We start from the raw sequence: 16245 nt of genomic DNA, 5'->3' as shown, positions 1-16245 counted from the left end.
TATTGTGTGGTCTTTGACTGACCTGAGGCGAAATTAATGAACACTGACATGATTAAATTATCCGAAAGCGATACATGCAGACGCTTGAAGTATTCTTAAGTACACTTCGAGCTCCTTCTGGTCACGAAACAGTTGGCTTATGCCTTTACGATGTTTCTTTTTACACCAGCATGTCGCACCGCCAATTAGGCACTACTATACTCAGTGCCTTGACTGGCAAGGCAAGGCACTCTGGAGGATATGTCTCCCGCTTTACTGGCGTCATACACATCACTGGACAGAGTTTGCAGTCATTGAGACAAACAGCATCATGTTAGATCTCTGGTTTCTCCTCAGATCCACAGGATCATGCCAGAGCCAGGAATGAATCTGGAGACGAACCATAAAGCATTTTAAGACTTTCAGAAACTCGATGGAGTTCAAAGAGCAGTCTGTAGTGCATCTTCTCCTGAAGGAATGGAAAAAGAGAGACCAGACCAGAGAGAGAGGTGTACTGTTTTGCTTGCTAATGACTAGGAACGCCTATAACATGTATCTCGACCTCGCGTGCGCGTATCGTACTCTTCACACAATCGTCACCGTCCCTAGCGGCCAAGGCTTCCTCCGATAATCCTCAATGACATTGCCATTCAGACGATGCGGCAAGAACTCTTTTGGCATCTGCTTCGGTGCTGCTTCTCTTACAGCGAGCAAGAATGGACGATCACGTTGTTCAGCATTCTTGAATGCATTCTTAAATGAGGGATCGAACGACGCAAACTCATTTTCCAGATTCGTCCAGTAGTCATCAAGGGGGATCCCAGTTGATAGCTTGTCCCACGCGACGGTGTTGATATTAATCAAAGCATGGCGCATATAGAGCTGTTGGTTGTCTGAATCCGTGCCTGCTTTGCGTAAGATGAGTACAATGAGATTTGTATAAATTGACGGTGCTAAAGGTACAGGGCTCATGAGTGGAGTGTTAGTCAGTTGTACCCTCTCCAAACCAGATGTGATCACGCCCATAGCATTCATCTGCTCATGGAACGCTTGGCCCAAAATCATGGCTACGAACTGATCTGGCTGTTCATCCTTGAGTGATGATTGAAGTTGGCGGCTCCTTTTTTCATGATCAATCTTGGAAGCTATGCATCGTTCCAGGCTAGACATTGGTGCATAATCATCTTTCCATCGTGAGTTGAAGAGTGCCGTGAGAGACATCAGGGGGCCTTCCACGACTACTTGACCACTTTTGACCGATCCAAATGGATTCGAAGGGTCAGAAAGCTCGACTTTGATATTAACAAGTCGAGACATAGATCTGAAGTACTCGTTTGCGAGACCATTGTACACTATGGCATTTTTCGGTGCGCTTGCCCAGCTCCAGGATGGAAAATATGTGTCCATGTCTCTTAGTTCAGGTCGTTCTGGAGAGAGAAGCTGTTCCGGACATCGCCAGCAGAGCCCGCAAGGAATATCCCATTTCCAGATTCCAGCGTAGTAGGAAGTGTGTCCATCACCGAGTTCTGCCATGTCGGCATACAGACTAGCGACGCCTGAGATCGCTATGAGTCTATCGGACATTTTCGTGAATGAGCGAGGACTGTACTGCTCAATGATCTGCCACCACAGACGAAACCTCTCCCCAGGATTGTTGGCGCGTATTCCAAGCTGCCACGAGAATAGTTTGAACTTTGTGTAGAGGTCATAACCCCAGATGTCGCCTGGATCCGATGCTGTATGTTTCCATTGCTCAAGTACGTCATCCAATGGTGTAACGCTATCGCCTGACTCGGTCTTGACGCATTTCTGGCAGGTCCATGTTACTCCTTGTGCAGAGAAGAAGATAATACGGTTAGGCATCAGTGATTCCTGCATTGTCCAGCCTCTCCTCAGGAGCGGGCCTTCTGGATCACATTGCGCAACTGATGTAGAGACAAGCAGCGGTTGTCTTTGCGTCACACTACGATATTTATGACCGCTTTGCTTACGCTTCCACTCTAGACCAATGTCTACAATGTTACGTTCTTTGAGGAAGCCTTCCTTCACCGAGGTAGAATCCAGAGCTGCTATCGTTACGTAGGACCCGCCGTAAATTTGATTCATTCGTGAAGATTGTTCGAACCAGTCGGACGAACCGTGTTGTTGTATGATACACAGCGAGTCCACCCAAAGGTATGGGATATCCAACTTGCGTGTAACAATGATAGCATCCCGGATGGTAGCATCAAAGTCTTCCAACGGAACACCTTTCTCAAGTTTAGACAGGTTGTCAGAATCTAGCTTCACCATAGGCTCAACAGCATCACCCCAGCAGTAGCTCAGCGCTGCCCATTTTACACCTATGTTATCTTGACGAGACTGTAACGAGACAAGGTGAGGGTCGCGGGATATGTTTCCCACTGCGAGCAATCGATCTGGCGCCGAGAAGTTACTTTCGCACTCTGAGTGGTGTTGACCACATTCTTTTAGGCATGCACTAGCAAACTTGAGACCAGAAGTTGGATCCTTATCAACCCCAGCAAATGGGACCAATGATGTTGGCTCAGAATCGTACTCCAGACCTAGAATAGGACGTTAGCAACTTCAAAGCAGTACCTGATCTACTCACGTCCGTCTCGAAGAAGCTGAAGCACAGCCCAGGGCGCTGGCGAGACACCAGGCACCCTAATATACAGAACTGCAGCCCTCAGGCAAGTGATTATGAGATTCGATCCCTTCAACTGTGGACCGAGCTGGCCATCCTGCCAGCAAGACGGCTTCTGACTGAATTCTGTCCATAACGCCTTACAAAGGCCACAGCCATTGCTTGCAGATCGTCTGACGTAGAAGAGATCTGCATGGAATGGTATAGTGGCGTTCGCGTTCCTGCTATGCCCCCGTAGTAGAAGAGCAATGTCAAGCGCTTTGCAAACTTGACATAGACCCATCGTGCGAATGATTACATTCGGGTACTAGACACCCAGGTATGCGCTCCCGTGATATTGTGGATAATACAATATATTATCTATGTGCGGTCCGTAACTTTTGGCGACGTGGCCCCATGATCGAGATTGGTGGAGGCGCAGCAACTCTGTCAGCTACATATTTCTTTTTCTCTTAAGGCATCAAAGCTGATAACTTGTATTCTAAGAAACAATAGTAGTACTTCCGTACGAGCGAACGTGAGTAGATTCTTACATTGGGACGACATAATGTCATGTTCCCTTGTTGACTAAAGATGATAAGTGCCATGTTGGCTGGATATGGACTAGTGCGCTTCGACTTCTTACTTTGGCATTGTTTATATAGAATCTTCTTACACGCCGGGTGTATTATGTCATTGGGGATGAGATATCATCGAAATAATCGTAGAGCCCTTCTTGGTTTTGTCAGACCTTTGTGTCCCTATTGACTATCGAGCAATGGCTACTACCAGCCCACTGAACTGGCAACTATAAAATTTCGAGTAAACCTAGCCTCATTCTTTATTATAGAGGAAAGGTATTGATCATATGATTGTACTTTGTCCTGGTGTTCAAGTCCTAAATTTTTTTTTGGCATTCATATTCCAACTCATGGCTGATCTTCGCACCCTCCATCAAGCTTGCCTCACGATTTAGATCTGGATAGCTTGCAATCATGCGAATTCTGCTTCATGATAGTCTTTCTCTTATTCGATCGTATTATCGTGTGCTACGGTCTTGATATGACCTCTATCCCAGCGTTGAAGCTACAAATCACTTCTCTCTCGCATGCAGCTCATCATAGACCCTCCAAGCAAACATGATCGAGGAAGTTCATGTAGACCTTCACAGGCCCTCTCACTTCCGTCCAAGTTCCACAGTGAGCTTCTCACACGCACCAACTCCACATCCCAGTGTGTCCAAGACCTCTTCGATCGTCGTCTTTCCCTCCAAGCCCCTGATCTTCATAACATCGTCGTCCTTCTCCTTTTCCTTTCCCTTTGCTACTGGTGCCACTGTACCTCCAAGCCCATTGGCACTCTTCCAATCCGCAACCTTCTGCCTCTCAGCGATCGTCTTCGATGACACAGCCGCTCTTCCGCCCCCCTCGACCCACCACACCAACGCCAGCCCCTCCGCGCCGATATTACATCCGCCCTCGGCCAGTCTCTTGGCAAGCACATACTTGGTCTCCCAGATATTCTTGTCCAGTGCCCAGGAGTCGACCGTCCAGCCCCGCATCATCTTCCCGTTGGCACCCTTACGCATCAGACTAAGCTCCTCCGTAACAACGACTTTGAGCGTAACCGTGGGCACGAAGCGCAGACAGTAAGCCTCGCCAGGGACGATGAAGAAGTGCCAGAGAGAAGGATCGATGACGTCGCCATCAAGAGACACGGTTATAGACTGCGTGGTGAGCGAGTAGAGACTTGAGACGGTTGCAGCGAAACCCTGGGCATGGATCAGCAGTGAACGTAAAGCTATGCGGGGGCCCGCGATTGAGGGAAAGACTTGCATCCCATGAACGCGCCATGTGCAGTGGGATTGTTTTGAATGTGGTCCGAGGGTCTGCATAACAATATACGGAGATAATCTGTGGGGCAACAGTGGTAGGTTCATGGTCGGATTCTTCATCCTTGATGATGATAGACTGTCCGTGCGACGAAGTTTCGTTGATTTGAGAATTGGCGACGCGCGCGTTGCCTGGAGTAGAGACCATGACGAGGCCAGATAAAGATGAGGACAGATATGTAGTAGTAAGAGATATGGTAGGAAGCAGGGGGACGCTTGGCGAAGATCGCAGGAGTGGTGACCAAGGTGAGTAGAAGAATGGCAGTGAATCGCAAGATCTCAAGTGACTGTTACCTCTGACGCGAAATGTCTAGATTACCCAGATTACCCGGAGTATAATCGACGACTCAGAGCTCTTTGTGTACATGAGTAGTTCATGAAGATGCCTGAAGCGGGCCACATGTTCGTAAGTACTCTTTTTGCATAGACAGCATTATCGGCTGCATATCTTCACATAACAACATGCCATCTATGTACTGAGAATCGAGGAATCATGGCTCAAGAAGACCTGAGTACACCTCTTTGATATTATGATTACAGTAGATTGGGCAGTATACCCTGACATTATCGCACTGGTACGCACTCGCAACCAACCCCTGAAACGTCTAGAGGCATGGAGATGCTGGACGTTTGGTCTGAGCTTGATCGACATCCTCAACGCCGTGCGGATTTCCAGAAAACCACTGGGCCTTGTCAAGATTCTGTTGAGGCATATCCTTCCAGAAAGTTGCAATATAGCAAATTCCTTCTGCGAGCGTAACATGTGCTGAAAGCATTTCCATATCCTCCATGACAATGCTCCTCTCGTCAGCATTCTTATCGAATGTATTTAATAGGGTCAGCTGTTCGATAGGTGGTGCCTCATCTCGCTGGCTGATGTATGAATGGATTCTACCTCGGAGCTCCCAGACCGACATCTTGTAAGGTACTTTGATCATTGAACTTCGAGGCGCTCCTGGTTTGAATCTTGGTGAAAAGAGAACCCTGATAGCAGGAACGAATGAGACTACGTAGACGCGACCAACGCGAAGCAGATCGAGCCAGTACTCGTCAGCGACTACCTGGCCTTCGATATAGACCCTAACGTAGTTCATGCTTCTTGTTCGGAAGAACAGCTTGCGGGCCGCTGTGCGGAACGCCTACAATGCTTAGAAATTCTGCGTGAGTTCATATGGTATGCTTACTTCGATTGTATTCACCCGTCGCAGGGGAACAATTTTGATCTCATCTGAAGGATCCTCGCGACAGCGAATACCGATAGTCGCTAAAAGTCCAATGTTTGGGAGTCTGCTCGAGCGAGCAGACAGCACGAGTCCATGTCCGCAGCCAGCAGAAGCAATGGTGCTGGAAACCTCTTCACATTCCGGGCTCGACTGGGGGGCACATTCTGACTCTCTTAGTAGTTATGTCAGTACATAGAAGTTGCCATCTTCACTGGTTTCATACCTCATGGTGTAAATATGACTACTCGTACAATCTCAATAGAATACGTGGCGATCTCGCAGCGATCTCGTGTGAACCCAAAACGCGGACGCACTGCGAAGCTGCGGGTGATGAAAGCATTTTCGCGTGCCTTCCAAAATATCTAGGCCAAGAGCGCCATGGGCGTGTGGAAGGCGGAAGGACAACAAATGTCAAGGTCACTAACAGATTGCCTTATGAGAGATCCGAGAGCAAAAAGACTCCGCGATGCAGTCAGATTGAGCGAGTGAACTCTAGCGACAGAGCACAAGTGCAATAACCTCGCGCGAGACACCAAATATAGAACGTAAAATTATATGCATACCTAAGACTATACGTCTCTGATCCATGAGGGATCCAAAATTCAACGAACATCAGGAGTTCTGCTATCCACGGAACAGAAGTTATGAATATCATGATTGATATCACGGCCAATCAGGTGATGTAATACCAACAGACACGGATGCGGTAACACGTTCGCGAACTGCTAGAAGGACTAGGAGATCACCACGACGTGCTGCGCCTTCACCCATCTTCAAAGTTTCTTCCGAGGGCTTGTTGAGAACATCCCGACTTGTGGTAGTTTGGCTGGACTTCGGACTACTCTCTCATACGCGTCCGTACCTGACATGACAGGGCTGCCGTTGCTTGCTCGAGACTGATTATTGCTGTCCATGGGCTCTGAATGAACTGGGGTTCCAGTTCTCTGTGCAGAGCCGCGACGAATTAAGGGGGTTCTTACACCTAGCTGGCTGGCCTTCGACTTGTTGAGTTCTTGCTCCTTCCGCCAGTCTGCAGTCTCCCCCAGGAGTACGTCCTGAATATCAGACCTGTGCTGTACAAGCATTTCGTTCATTGTCGTCTTGTCTGACCGTATACAGTTCCCGTATCTACGTAGCTTCTTAGGTGGTCTGTCCCAGGCGAGGTGGTTGTGCTCAATGTAAACAGAAGAGTGTCTAAGAAACCACCCATTTATGGTGTCATCTGTGGGCCGTCTCATCGCCACCATATGATTATGTTCGATGAAGGTGAATACATGTTTGATGTAGTCTTCACTACCCTCTGGAGTCGAAAGTCAGCTTTCAAGCAACAAGATACAAAAGCATCTATGTGATTTGTACCTTGACTTGCAATGAGATCTATGACTCCGAAGTGAGCTTCACCTATGCCTAGAAAGAACACATGGTTTGTCTCCGCGCACCTGGAGCACGCTCAGTACAGATCAACGACAGGATCAGACATAGACGTACTGAATATAGTTCACCCAGAGATAAATCGAGAGTTCTCGAAGATCAGCCCGCCACAGCTTTTTGAGATCCTCGTCGTCAGCATCCTGATAATCAGGGTTGTCCTTCGAGGTAGCATCAGCGTCGTCCGACGGGTTCGTTCAGTCGAGCGAAGACCTGCAATTCGTGGGCATAGGATGTGCTCAGCTACTTACGTCGGACCCGGTGATGTACTTTGGAACATTCACGTCTATTACCTCAAAGTCTTGGTTGATAGCCCACTCGATGTAAGCCTTGGTTTCATCAGTCTAGTTTGTAATAGTTAGTGATATGTCGCCTAGCCCCGAGAAAAAGGAAATACCATGAATGTGTTATGCCAATCTAGGCGCCCGTTCCTTGGGTCGATAATAGTTTCTGCACCAGGCGGATCGTGAAATATCACCAGAAGCGGCTTTTTCTGGTCGTAACCGGGTCTATACCGCCGCGTTAGCCACTTGCCTGCTCGAGACGGATCGGGATGTACAAACGTAGCCAAAACCTGAGAATTGTATGTCCTTGATACACCTTGACGGAGAATCATCAATGGCGTCATGCTATAATCCTTGAAAAACCTGTACGCTTGCCATTCGCGAATTACATCGTGAATCCGATCACTTCGAGCGCCAGGAGATCCAGCTGGCTCTATTGGTTTCGGATACATGCATTTCCAGTATTTGGCTTGTTTCCGTTTCACGAGCTCGACCACAGCTCGACCAGACGCAGTAGGTTGCGGATCTGGGTTTGCTGCTCGATCTACTTCGCCGTCCATCAGTACCTGTGTTACAGCAAGAGCTGACTTAGCAATAGAAGGGAGGGTATATCCTCCCTCAAGAACAACTACAAGTTTCCCGTTCGCAAACTTGGTCAACGAATGAGTCATTTGAGCGTAGCCTGCTGGTGATACATGGCATCTCCCTAAGGTGTCTCCTTCTGCAGCGTCGAAGCCAGCAGCGACGATGACAAGATCAGGGTTGAACTCCTCGGCTATGGGAATTACAATTTCTCGAAAAGCCAAGAGGTAGTCTCCGTCTCCCATACCATGGGTCATCCAAGGGATGTTAACGTTGTAGCCTAGACCTGGCCCTTCCCCACAATGATTTTCATCTCCGTAAGTGCCACCTGGATAGAACAAGCCATTCTGATAAACGTGTAGTGAGATGTACAACACGTTTGGATCGTTCTCGAATGCTTTCTGTATGCCGTTTCCATGATGAACATCCCAGTCCAGAATCAAGATCTTTCGACACGTCGCTGGAAAATGTTGTTGACAGACCCTCGCAGCGATTGCTACATTGTTGAAGATACAGAAGCCACTGGCTACTTGCGGTTCGGCGTGGTGGCCAGGGGGACGCACAACTGCTATACCATTTTTGAGGTTTCCTGCCACAACTTGACGACAGATCTCAATAGTACCTCCCGCTGCAAGGCGAGCAACGCTGAACGTGGTTTGGTGTAGATAGATTGACTCCAAATCGCGTTTTCCGATCATTACTAATTCGGATTCTGTAAGGTCTAGAGCCGTAGGTCAATCTATCAGTCCCACATACTTATGGTGCCAACTCACTCTGCCAGCTTTTGGCTCTTCGGTAATACTGCTTCTCATGGACTAGGCATATCTCACTCTTGAGAGCATATCTAGCGTCGACACGAGCTAGCAGATGGTCCTGCGGATCTGGATGTGGATAGTAAACGTCGTGCTGTACTAGCTTCTTTTGGGCGAGTGTTTTCCATATAGCAAGGATGCGGGTTGAGTTCTCTGGGTGAGGTGTATTATCCTCCATCGAGGACATGTACTCTTCATGGTGCCGCATCCTCGCATCGTAAACAACACCGCTCGGTAGACTCGATCTGGGCCGATTCGGAGCCCTGGGTTTCGGTTGTATCAATACATGTGGTGAAGCGTCACGCTCTTCATCCGAGCTAGATCCATCATCTCCAGAACCTGCATGCAATGAACTTGACGCAGTAGGCCACTGTCCAAGATGAGAGGTAGAATGGACGTGTTCGGAATCTAAGATTGGTATTCGAGACTGTCGCATCGACATTTGGACCAGATCGTTATTGTCGTCAAAAATAACTGGGTTTAGGGGATCGCCCAGCTCTGTGGTATTGATGATAGTCCCAGCATAATCAGTCATCTCGGAATCGTCTTCCATGTTGATTTCTGCCACCTGAGGTGGATGATATTTTTATCAGAAAAGCATTCTAGGTTCAGTTAGTATCGTTGGGGGCATCTTGCCGCAAACACTATACGCAGATATGTTAACAGCTGGGTTGTGTCGAATAGCAGGCAGAAACCATCGATGTAGTGACCAAATGACATTGATCAGAAGCGATGGAGGCAGAAACATGAAAGAACAAAGCTGGACTTGTGTCCATAATATGTAGTGGCATATACCTGGAGCGACCATGTGCTCCTAGTGACATTTCTTATGGTGGACGAGAGAAGGAACAGCCAGATATAGACAGGCACATTTGCAGGAACAAAATTCGAACATCCCACATAAGACATATAGTGAAGCCGCAATGAAGCATTTGAACAAGAGCGCTCTACAACACAGGAGCCCGATCAGCGAAATGAAAGAACGTGACACTGACCTTTACCTTTCATTAACCTTTGGTTGCGCTATGAGTGTCCTAACCTAGTATGCCGTATGCGATCAAGTTATCCGGAAATCTGTTAAATGCGATGATAGCTTGCGCAGCTTCAGTACATCCACTATCCAAACCCGGTCTGTTGATTCAAGCCGCTCACTGGTAATTGAAGTTACGGAACGTGTCTAAGATATGGATGAAGAACTGTGCGTCCACTCGGTCGTCGGATAAGGTCCAGGGTATGCAGAAATTCTAGACGTGTGAGTATCGGGAGAAAGCTTCACGTCGGTATGAACGTAATATTAGATTGATGATAAACAGCTTCAAGGTGAGCTCACAATCGAATCTGGTGAGGTGGATGATCTCCGGATAATTTACAGATATGGCTTGCGGGCAACCTGGAAGAATGTGGCTGAGACACGCTAACTACTTCCGACTCAATGCTTACTACATCGGTATGCACTTATTATAACTGGGAACATTTTTCTTGTGGTTCGCACCAGAGATCTATGGCCCTATCATCTCTCCAATTTCTTGGCGCATCGAAGACGTTGGTAAAGATTCAGTCGGATGACCGAGGACAGATCTGTATTGCTAAGTCATGCAGGATTCTGGATTTTATTATTTTGTCAAGAGCTTGTGCATGAGAACAGTGGAATATTAAACTCGAACAACAGAAGTATCAGAGGACAGTCTCGACAGGTTCTACTATGTTATTTCATTTTGTTTACTTTCCAGTAGTTATTACAACTCGATTTTTGGGTTTACTATAGTCGAGAGGAGTTGACATCTATCATGATTCATATGGGCACGCAGTGGCCGAGCTCTCGCTCGATACTGATGGTTTAAAGCTTGCTAGACAAGGTAGTGTCTTGGATCTGTCCTGATTCCTAAGCCTTGTTATCGACCTTAGCAACGTGGACTGCAAAGGCTGTTAGTATATTTTATTGCAATGATATCTATGGACGTACCGAGGAGATCCAAGACACGACGAGAGTATCCCCACTCGTTGTCGTACCATGAGACAAGCTTGACAAAGTTCTTGTTGAGTGAAATACCGGCCTTAGCGTCAAAGATGGATGAGCGTGGGTCGCCGCAGAGGTCAGTGGAGACAATTTCGTCCTCAGTGTAACCCAGGTAACCTATCCAGCTGTTAATACGATCATTTCATTGGAAAACAATGTTCCCACCTTTGAGAGGCCCATCAGCAGCAGCCTTGACGGTCTCCTTGATCTCGTCATAAGTGGCCCCAGTTCCAATGCGAACAGTCAAATCGACGACAGACACGTTGGCAGTGGGTACACGCATTGACATGCCAGTAAGCTTGCCATTGAGGTCAGGAATGACCTTTCCAACAGCCTTGGCAGCACCGGTGCTGCTGGGAATGATGTTCTGTGCCGCGGTACGGCCTCCGCGCCAGTCCTTGGCGGATGGTCCGTCAACGACCTTCTGGGTCGCAGTGTAAGAGTGAATTGTGGTCATGAGACCCTCAATGATTGTGTATTTATCATGAATGACCTTTGCAAGGGGAGCCAGGCAGTTGGTTGTGCAAGAGGCATTCGAGATGACTGTTTCCTTGGGGTCGTAGGTCTCGTGGTTGACACCCATGACGAACATAGGGGCATCGGCGGAAGGCGCTGAGATGATAACCTTCTTGGCGCCACCCTTTAAGTGAGCGCCAGCCTTCTCTTTGGTAGTAAAGACACCGGTAGACTCGACGACGTACTGAGCTGGGGTGTCGGTCTCGCCCCACGGAATACTGGCGGGCTCCCTCTCAGTGTAGAAGCGCACTGTCTTGCCATTGACAATCAGATTGTTGCCATCGACCTTGATTTCACCCTTAAATTGTCCGTGGGTGCTGTCGTACTTGAGCATGTATGCCTAGTACAACCATATCAGCAGTTGCCCCGGGACGAGTAATACAGGCGCGAGAGGGGTACGAGCCGCAGTTGAGGAAACCGGGGAAGACGAAAGTGTTTTGGGGGACGTACAGCGTAGTGAGGCTCAATGAAAGGGTCATTGACAGCGACAATGTTGACTTCGTCATGCTCAATGCTGTAGACTGGTCAGAAAGCGGACAAGTAAACAAAGTCGTGGATGAACTTACGCATTGCGGAAGACAATTCTTCCGATACGACCGAAGCCGTTGATACCGACCTTTGATGCTGTCAGAAATCTACTCGAAATGATAAAGGGTTGGACACGACAGTACATTGACGACCATGGTGACGAGTAGATTCTGCGTAGCGTCAGTGATAAACTCTCTATAGGCTATAATCGTGGTATGAAAGTGTGAGAGTGGACGTACAAGAAGTGGTAGAGACTTTGGGGATGTAGAAAGTAGTGAGAAGATTGCGGAAAGAATTTGCAAGACGAGAATGCAGAATTGCGTAGAGGAGGATAGAAGTAAGTGTTGAGGACAAGGTGGGGTTGAGGTAGATATACGGGTGGATTGGAGGGGCAGAGGGCAGATGGATCCATTCATGGTGGCAGGTCTCCGTCATTATTGTTAGCACCACCTGCACAAGGGCACTCACCGCACGAGCACTCTTAACAACATCCATCCACTTATCACTCCAGAAGCTATTAAGCGCTGCCATTTACTATCCACCGCATACTGCAATGCATTGTTTTTGGGCTCTTGGCTGTCTGTCTCTAGGCCCTTGCTGCGTTTCGTACTGTTCTTTTGTGACCGTGTCGTATCATGGACTCATGGACTATGACTCTCGCCCCGCCCCATTGAAAGATGTATCGTTATGTGCCATCATGTTCATCCAACTCATATCATCAGGAGTGGTGGAAGACTCCAGGTATCAACTCTCCGGCCGCCCGCGGCAGCCTCTCGTACGGGTGAAACGACATCGACCATCGAGGACCTCGGACCTGCCCTGCCCTGCCCTGCCCTGAGAGCGACGCTGAATCAGATCTTGTGATGGCGGATGGCTTGCGTATCCGGTCCTCCCGCACAACAGGTCTCAAGCGATTGTTGCTAAGTGCTCATTATTACTCGGCGTAACGCACTTGGAGCCTCGACTCAACAAAGGAGACAAGCGCTGCACGACACTCACAGGTGGGTGACAGATCGTTCTGGGGTACAACCACCAAACGCCCACAGCGCGATTATGAAAAGCACTTACGTGAGAGCATCCCTCTCATCCACTTTTCTAGCCGGCCGGCTATACCTCCCGGCCGAATAGTCCGATAATCGTCTTCGAGCAAGGGAATGTTCGGCTTCGCGTGAGGATTCACGAGGCGGGATCACCCATCCGACATGTCGTTAGCGAATGGAACCGCGGGTTCGCATGTTCTTGTAGGGCTGAATAACCGCCAGCTTCATGTGTTTCCCAGATTCGTCATGTGTTTCAGTCAGGCTTTTCGAGCCATGTGCCTACCATATGTCTATGTGCTGATATATTACCGCATTCAGTGCCACCCAACTGATCGCTCACCACCATGCCAAGCCTTCACCGTGCTCGAGCCAAGCAGAATCCGAATGGATAAAACTCTCAACAATATATCCATGTGCAATGATAACTCCCTGTAGACCACAGATGCTGCACATATAACAGCCTGAAACCACCCAAGGCGCGAATCTTGGCGCCATGCCTTCTTGGGACGCCGAAATATGAATTAGATCACCTGACGCCGAATTCCAAGCCTCCCTCACAGGCTACTTTGACCAGATACGACGAACGGCTGCTGTCGTGTTTCCGGGGAGCATTGTGCCATACGAAGCTTTTACAACTGGGCATAAAATCCAGTCCTCCACCTACTAGTAGCATGTCCAGCATGTTCAGCCGATCGTCAGGTACCCGTCACGACGACTCAGGAAGGACTCATGAAGGACTCTCTGTAAGCAAATGAGTCTCTCGCGAGCTTGTCGTGGCTATAGACCAATATAGCGCCTGTGCTAGTAAAGGTGCAAACCACATCCGAGCATAGCATCTAGACACACCGCGTGTCATCCAAAATTGCACAAAAATACTTGAGAACTCAACAGCTATACGGTTATAACATGACATACACCAATCCAACACTACTTCCATGCACACGTCGTCGTCTGTCCACTCGCTTAATCATATGACTCACCCATCGTCTTCTCAGCTCCCTCCCCCATCTTACTCTACGAGCATCAAACATATCAGGCCACGTCTCTAATGATGACCAAGAAACCAACGTAAGCCGTCGAGGCGATGGAGTCCTTCGCTCACATGTAACGAACTTTGAGCTATCATCTCCATCAGGACGCAATGTCCTCCGCATGTGACATCTGGAACCTTCATTGGAGCCGAAAGGTAAGGCTTGAGATACTTGGGCCGGAGTACTGGTGAATCTGTGTTGATTGACACAGTACCAATATTTGATATTGAGGATCACAACCAATAATCAGACGTACGGTCATCGAAAATGCAGACTTGCATGCGTCCATATATATATATATATGAGCACTGGCATGTGGCCAAGTTGTTGATATGTTATGAATAGCAACTGATATTGAAGAAAAGATGCAGTTTGAACAAGCCTTTCTAGATTTCTGTACAGCGGCCTAGGTAATTTACGACACTACTTCCCGTCTTCGTCCCGTCCCTTTTCCCGTCTCACATCTGTACGTCCGACGAGAAGCTTTCCCTCTCGTACCAAAACGCTTTTCTAGCTTTCCATAACGCGATATTGTGACAAGTAAGCTGACGCAAGGAGAAGATGAATTGGTCTTTTGTAAACAAAGATATGAAGTGATTACTCTTCTTCAGGGGCAGCATGCTCCTCAGGCGACTTGCCGCTAGCCTTGCTCTGCTGGAGCATACCTGGGAAACCAGAGATAGGCTCCATGTTATTCTCCTGTCGATACATTAGTACACCCCAGTATCTTTGATTGATTGATTGTAAATTCGATGAATAGCGACTGGCTGCTTGGGTGTATGTATAGTTTGAGAGGAGGATAATGTGTTCACGTACCCTCATATATTCTTCTGAAGCGGCTTGCCATTCCTTGGTCATTGTGCGAGGGGGATCCCGGGCGAACATGCGGGTTGCAGCGAAGATCAGAAGTGAGACTACAATGGCCTGAGTAGTACCGACAAAGACTCTCCAACCCTGACCCGGGGGTGGGGGAGTGCGTGGGCCATGGGGACCAAATGCAATCCAGTACGCTGTTAAGGATCGGCAGTTAGCTCTCAAACTCCGAAATGTGCTCGAATTCGCTCATCTATATATAAGATACTTCCATCCACAAAACCATCATTTTGAGACTCCTATTGCCTGAGGATGAGTTGTACGCACCGGCTTTCTTTTCTTGCAGCGTCATTTCTTTCCAGTCCACCTTCATTCGATCGCGCAGAGCCATCCACAGATCCGCCTGCTCTTGCGGCGGCATCTCCTCCCACCGTTTCTCAATGTTCGCGAGCGTTGGGTTCGAGATTGCATGGGCCTGGCGAGTCTGTCGAAGTTCCTGCACGCATAATGATGGGGTCGCACGGGAGATAGCTGCACGTCGCAGGCCGGTCGCAGCAATTGTCGAGCTGGAGGCCCGGATGAGGCTGGAGGAAAGCATGATTGGGCGATGAAGGAGTGGAGAGAGGAGAGGATTGGCGATGGGAAAGAAGAAGCTTGTATTGGGCCGAGTGACGGCCAATTGATGCGTATGTCGAGCGCGGCGGGTGGTGATGCTGTGGGCGAAGAAGTGGTGATGAGGTCGTTGGATAGAGGGCCAGGTTTCGAAGAGGAGCGAGCGAAGCTAAGCTAAAGTTTCGGTCGTTGGCTTTGGCTCAACAGCTGCTTAGCTAAAGCGCCATACGATTGGTCAGAGCTCCCCGGCTAAGCGATAATGTCTCCTGAGTTCGTGTCGCGGACTTCACGAGCATGGCTTCGGGTAGTAGTCAAAGCAGACACACAAGTAAATTCATACATAGAACGTCAATACTATTGCGAGACTTAGCAAGTTTAAATTGAGCCATAGTCATCGCGTAGCGCTCGTCGAGATCATGACGCATGCCAAACATGAAAAGATCGTCCCTTGCATTGGTTCACGCATTTCGAACTTGAATACCTCAATCTTCTTAGCAAAGAAGTGCTCACTCTCTATTCAATCAGTATTTTATAACTGCAATGACGTCAACATTTTCAATGCATAGCATGCGATGAGCAGTCCAATACTTTTCACAGTCCCGAGAAACCAGTCGTACAAGCAATCAGACTCCTTTTCTGTCGAGCGAGCCGCTCAAGGCCGTGATATCAAGTCTATGGAAGCACTTCTATAGACTGACACAAACAAATCGATCACACAGCTTGCATCGCTTTGTTTCCGGAAAGGAGGCACAAGTCAAATGAAGGAAACCCAAGTAACGCCGCCAGTATCCCCTGCAGTGTTTGCTCGTACCAGCTCTTGGTGGATGCCTGCGCCGATAACCCAACGCCAGAGATAAGGACTT

General features: G+C 48.5%; 7 protein-coding genes across 7 annotated transcripts; 1 reads left to right on the top strand and 6 right to left on the bottom strand.

Moving 5' to 3' along the window:
- Positions 1 to 288: 288 nt before the first annotated feature.
- Positions 289 to 2963, bottom strand: EJ05DRAFT_513154 (HET-domain-containing protein). Its single transcript, XM_033748406.1, has 2 exons — positions 2591 to 2963; positions 289 to 2543 (listed from the first exon to the last, which is right to left on the bottom strand). The coding sequence occupies exons 1-2, from the start codon at positions 2907 to 2909 to the stop codon at positions 565 to 567; spliced, it is 2298 nt and encodes a 765-aa protein (XP_033598125.1). The 5' UTR covers positions 2910 to 2963; the 3' UTR covers positions 289 to 564.
- A 173-nt stretch (positions 2964 to 3136) lies between these two features.
- EJ05DRAFT_111721 (uncharacterized protein) lies at positions 3137 to 3428 on the top strand. The gene has a single exon (XM_033738998.1). It carries the CDS (start codon positions 3200 to 3202, stop codon positions 3371 to 3373), a length of 174 nt encoding a protein of 57 aa, XP_033598124.1. The 5' UTR covers positions 3137 to 3199; the 3' UTR covers positions 3374 to 3428.
- A 354-nt stretch (positions 3429 to 3782) lies between these two features.
- EJ05DRAFT_488400 (uncharacterized protein) lies at positions 3783 to 4644 on the bottom strand (the record flags this gene model as incomplete). The annotated part of the gene is made up of 2 exons (XM_033745706.1): positions 3783 to 4376; positions 4510 to 4644. The coding sequence occupies 2 exons, from the start codon at positions 4642 to 4644 to the stop codon at positions 3783 to 3785; spliced, it is 729 nt and encodes a 242-aa protein (XP_033598123.1).
- A 457-nt stretch (positions 4645 to 5101) lies between these two features.
- On the bottom strand, positions 5102 to 5947 carry EJ05DRAFT_503128 (uncharacterized protein; the record flags this gene model as incomplete). The annotated part of the gene is made up of 3 exons (XM_033747374.1): positions 5102 to 5635; positions 5681 to 5891; positions 5943 to 5947. 3 exons carry the CDS (start codon positions 5945 to 5947, stop codon positions 5102 to 5104), a joined length of 750 nt encoding a protein of 249 aa, XP_033598122.1.
- A 1573-nt stretch (positions 5948 to 7520) lies between these two features.
- On the bottom strand, positions 7521 to 9261 carry EJ05DRAFT_442118 (uncharacterized protein; the record flags this gene model as incomplete). The annotated part of the gene is made up of 2 exons (XM_033742021.1): positions 7521 to 8734; positions 8787 to 9261. The coding sequence occupies 2 exons, from the start codon at positions 9259 to 9261 to the stop codon at positions 7521 to 7523; spliced, it is 1689 nt and encodes a 562-aa protein (XP_033598121.1).
- A 1255-nt stretch (positions 9262 to 10516) lies between these two features.
- EJ05DRAFT_478632 (glyceraldehyde-3-phosphate dehydrogenase-like protein) lies at positions 10517 to 11698 on the bottom strand. The gene is made up of 3 exons (XM_033744501.1): positions 11008 to 11698; positions 10789 to 10959; positions 10517 to 10739 (listed from the first exon to the last, which is right to left on the bottom strand). The coding sequence occupies exons 1-3, from the start codon at positions 11690 to 11692 to the stop codon at positions 10708 to 10710; spliced, it is 888 nt and encodes a 295-aa protein (XP_033598120.1). The 5' UTR covers positions 11693 to 11698; the 3' UTR covers positions 10517 to 10707.
- A 2639-nt stretch (positions 11699 to 14337) lies between these two features.
- EJ05DRAFT_478629 (putative cytochrome c oxidase polypeptide 5, mitochondrial) lies at positions 14338 to 15221 on the bottom strand. Its single transcript, XM_033744500.1, has 3 exons — positions 15098 to 15221; positions 14774 to 14967; positions 14338 to 14656 (listed from the first exon to the last, which is right to left on the bottom strand). Exons 1-3 carry the CDS (start codon positions 15189 to 15191, stop codon positions 14555 to 14557), a joined length of 390 nt encoding a protein of 129 aa, XP_033598119.1. The 5' UTR covers positions 15192 to 15221; the 3' UTR covers positions 14338 to 14554.
- Between the last annotated feature and the right edge of the window lie 1024 nt (positions 15222 to 16245).

This window comes from Pseudovirgaria hyperparasitica, assembly GCF_010093815.1.
Source record: "Pseudovirgaria hyperparasitica strain CBS 121739 unplaced genomic scaffold EJ05scaffold_13, whole genome shotgun sequence".
NCBI lineage: Eukaryota > Fungi > Ascomycota > Dothideomycetes > Acrospermales > Acrospermaceae > Pseudovirgaria > Pseudovirgaria hyperparasitica.
The sequence above is the reverse complement of the archived record's forward strand: the minus strand, read 5'-3'. Positions and strand labels throughout refer to the sequence as shown.

What these genes read in the sequence shown, in the direction of transcription:
- EJ05DRAFT_513154 (XM_033748406.1), bottom strand. Translation starts at nt 2,909, where the DNA reads ATGGGTCTATGTCAAGTTTGCAAAGCGCTTGACATTGCTCTTCTACTA. An exon ending in TCAGCTTCTTCGAGACGGAC is followed by an intron (nt 2,544 to 2,590) that starts GTGAGTAGATCA and finishes GTCCTATTCTAG; the next exon opens with GTCTGGAGTACGATTCTGAG.
- EJ05DRAFT_111721 (XM_033738998.1), top strand. Translation starts at nt 3,200, where the DNA reads ATGATAAGTGCCATGTTGGCTGGATATGGACTAGTGCGCTTCGACTTC.
- EJ05DRAFT_478632 (XM_033744501.1), bottom strand. Translation starts at nt 11,692, where the DNA reads ATGCTCAAGTACGACAGCACCCACGGACAATTTAAGGGTGAAATCAAG. An exon ending in TGCTGATGGGCCTCTCAAAG is followed by an intron (nt 10,960 to 11,007) that starts GTGGGAACATTG and finishes ACAGCTGGATAG; the next exon opens with GTTACCTGGGTTACACTGAG. An exon ending in TCGTGTCTTGGATCTCCTCG is followed by an intron (nt 10,740 to 10,788) that starts GTACGTCCATAG and finishes CAGCCTTTGCAG; the next exon opens with TCCACGTTGCTAAGGTCGAT.
- EJ05DRAFT_478629 (XM_033744500.1), bottom strand. Translation starts at nt 15,191, where the DNA reads ATGCCGCCGCAAGAGCAGGCGGATCTGTGGATGGCTCTGCGCGATCGA. An exon ending in GCTGCAAGAAAAGAAAGCCG is followed by an intron (nt 14,968 to 15,097) that starts GTGCGTACAACT and finishes GATCCTTAACAG; the next exon opens with CGTACTGGATTGCATTTGGT. An exon ending in CTTCAGAAGAATATATGAGG is followed by an intron (nt 14,657 to 14,773) that starts GTACGTGAACAC and finishes ATGTATCGACAG; the next exon opens with GAGAATAACATGGAGCCTAT.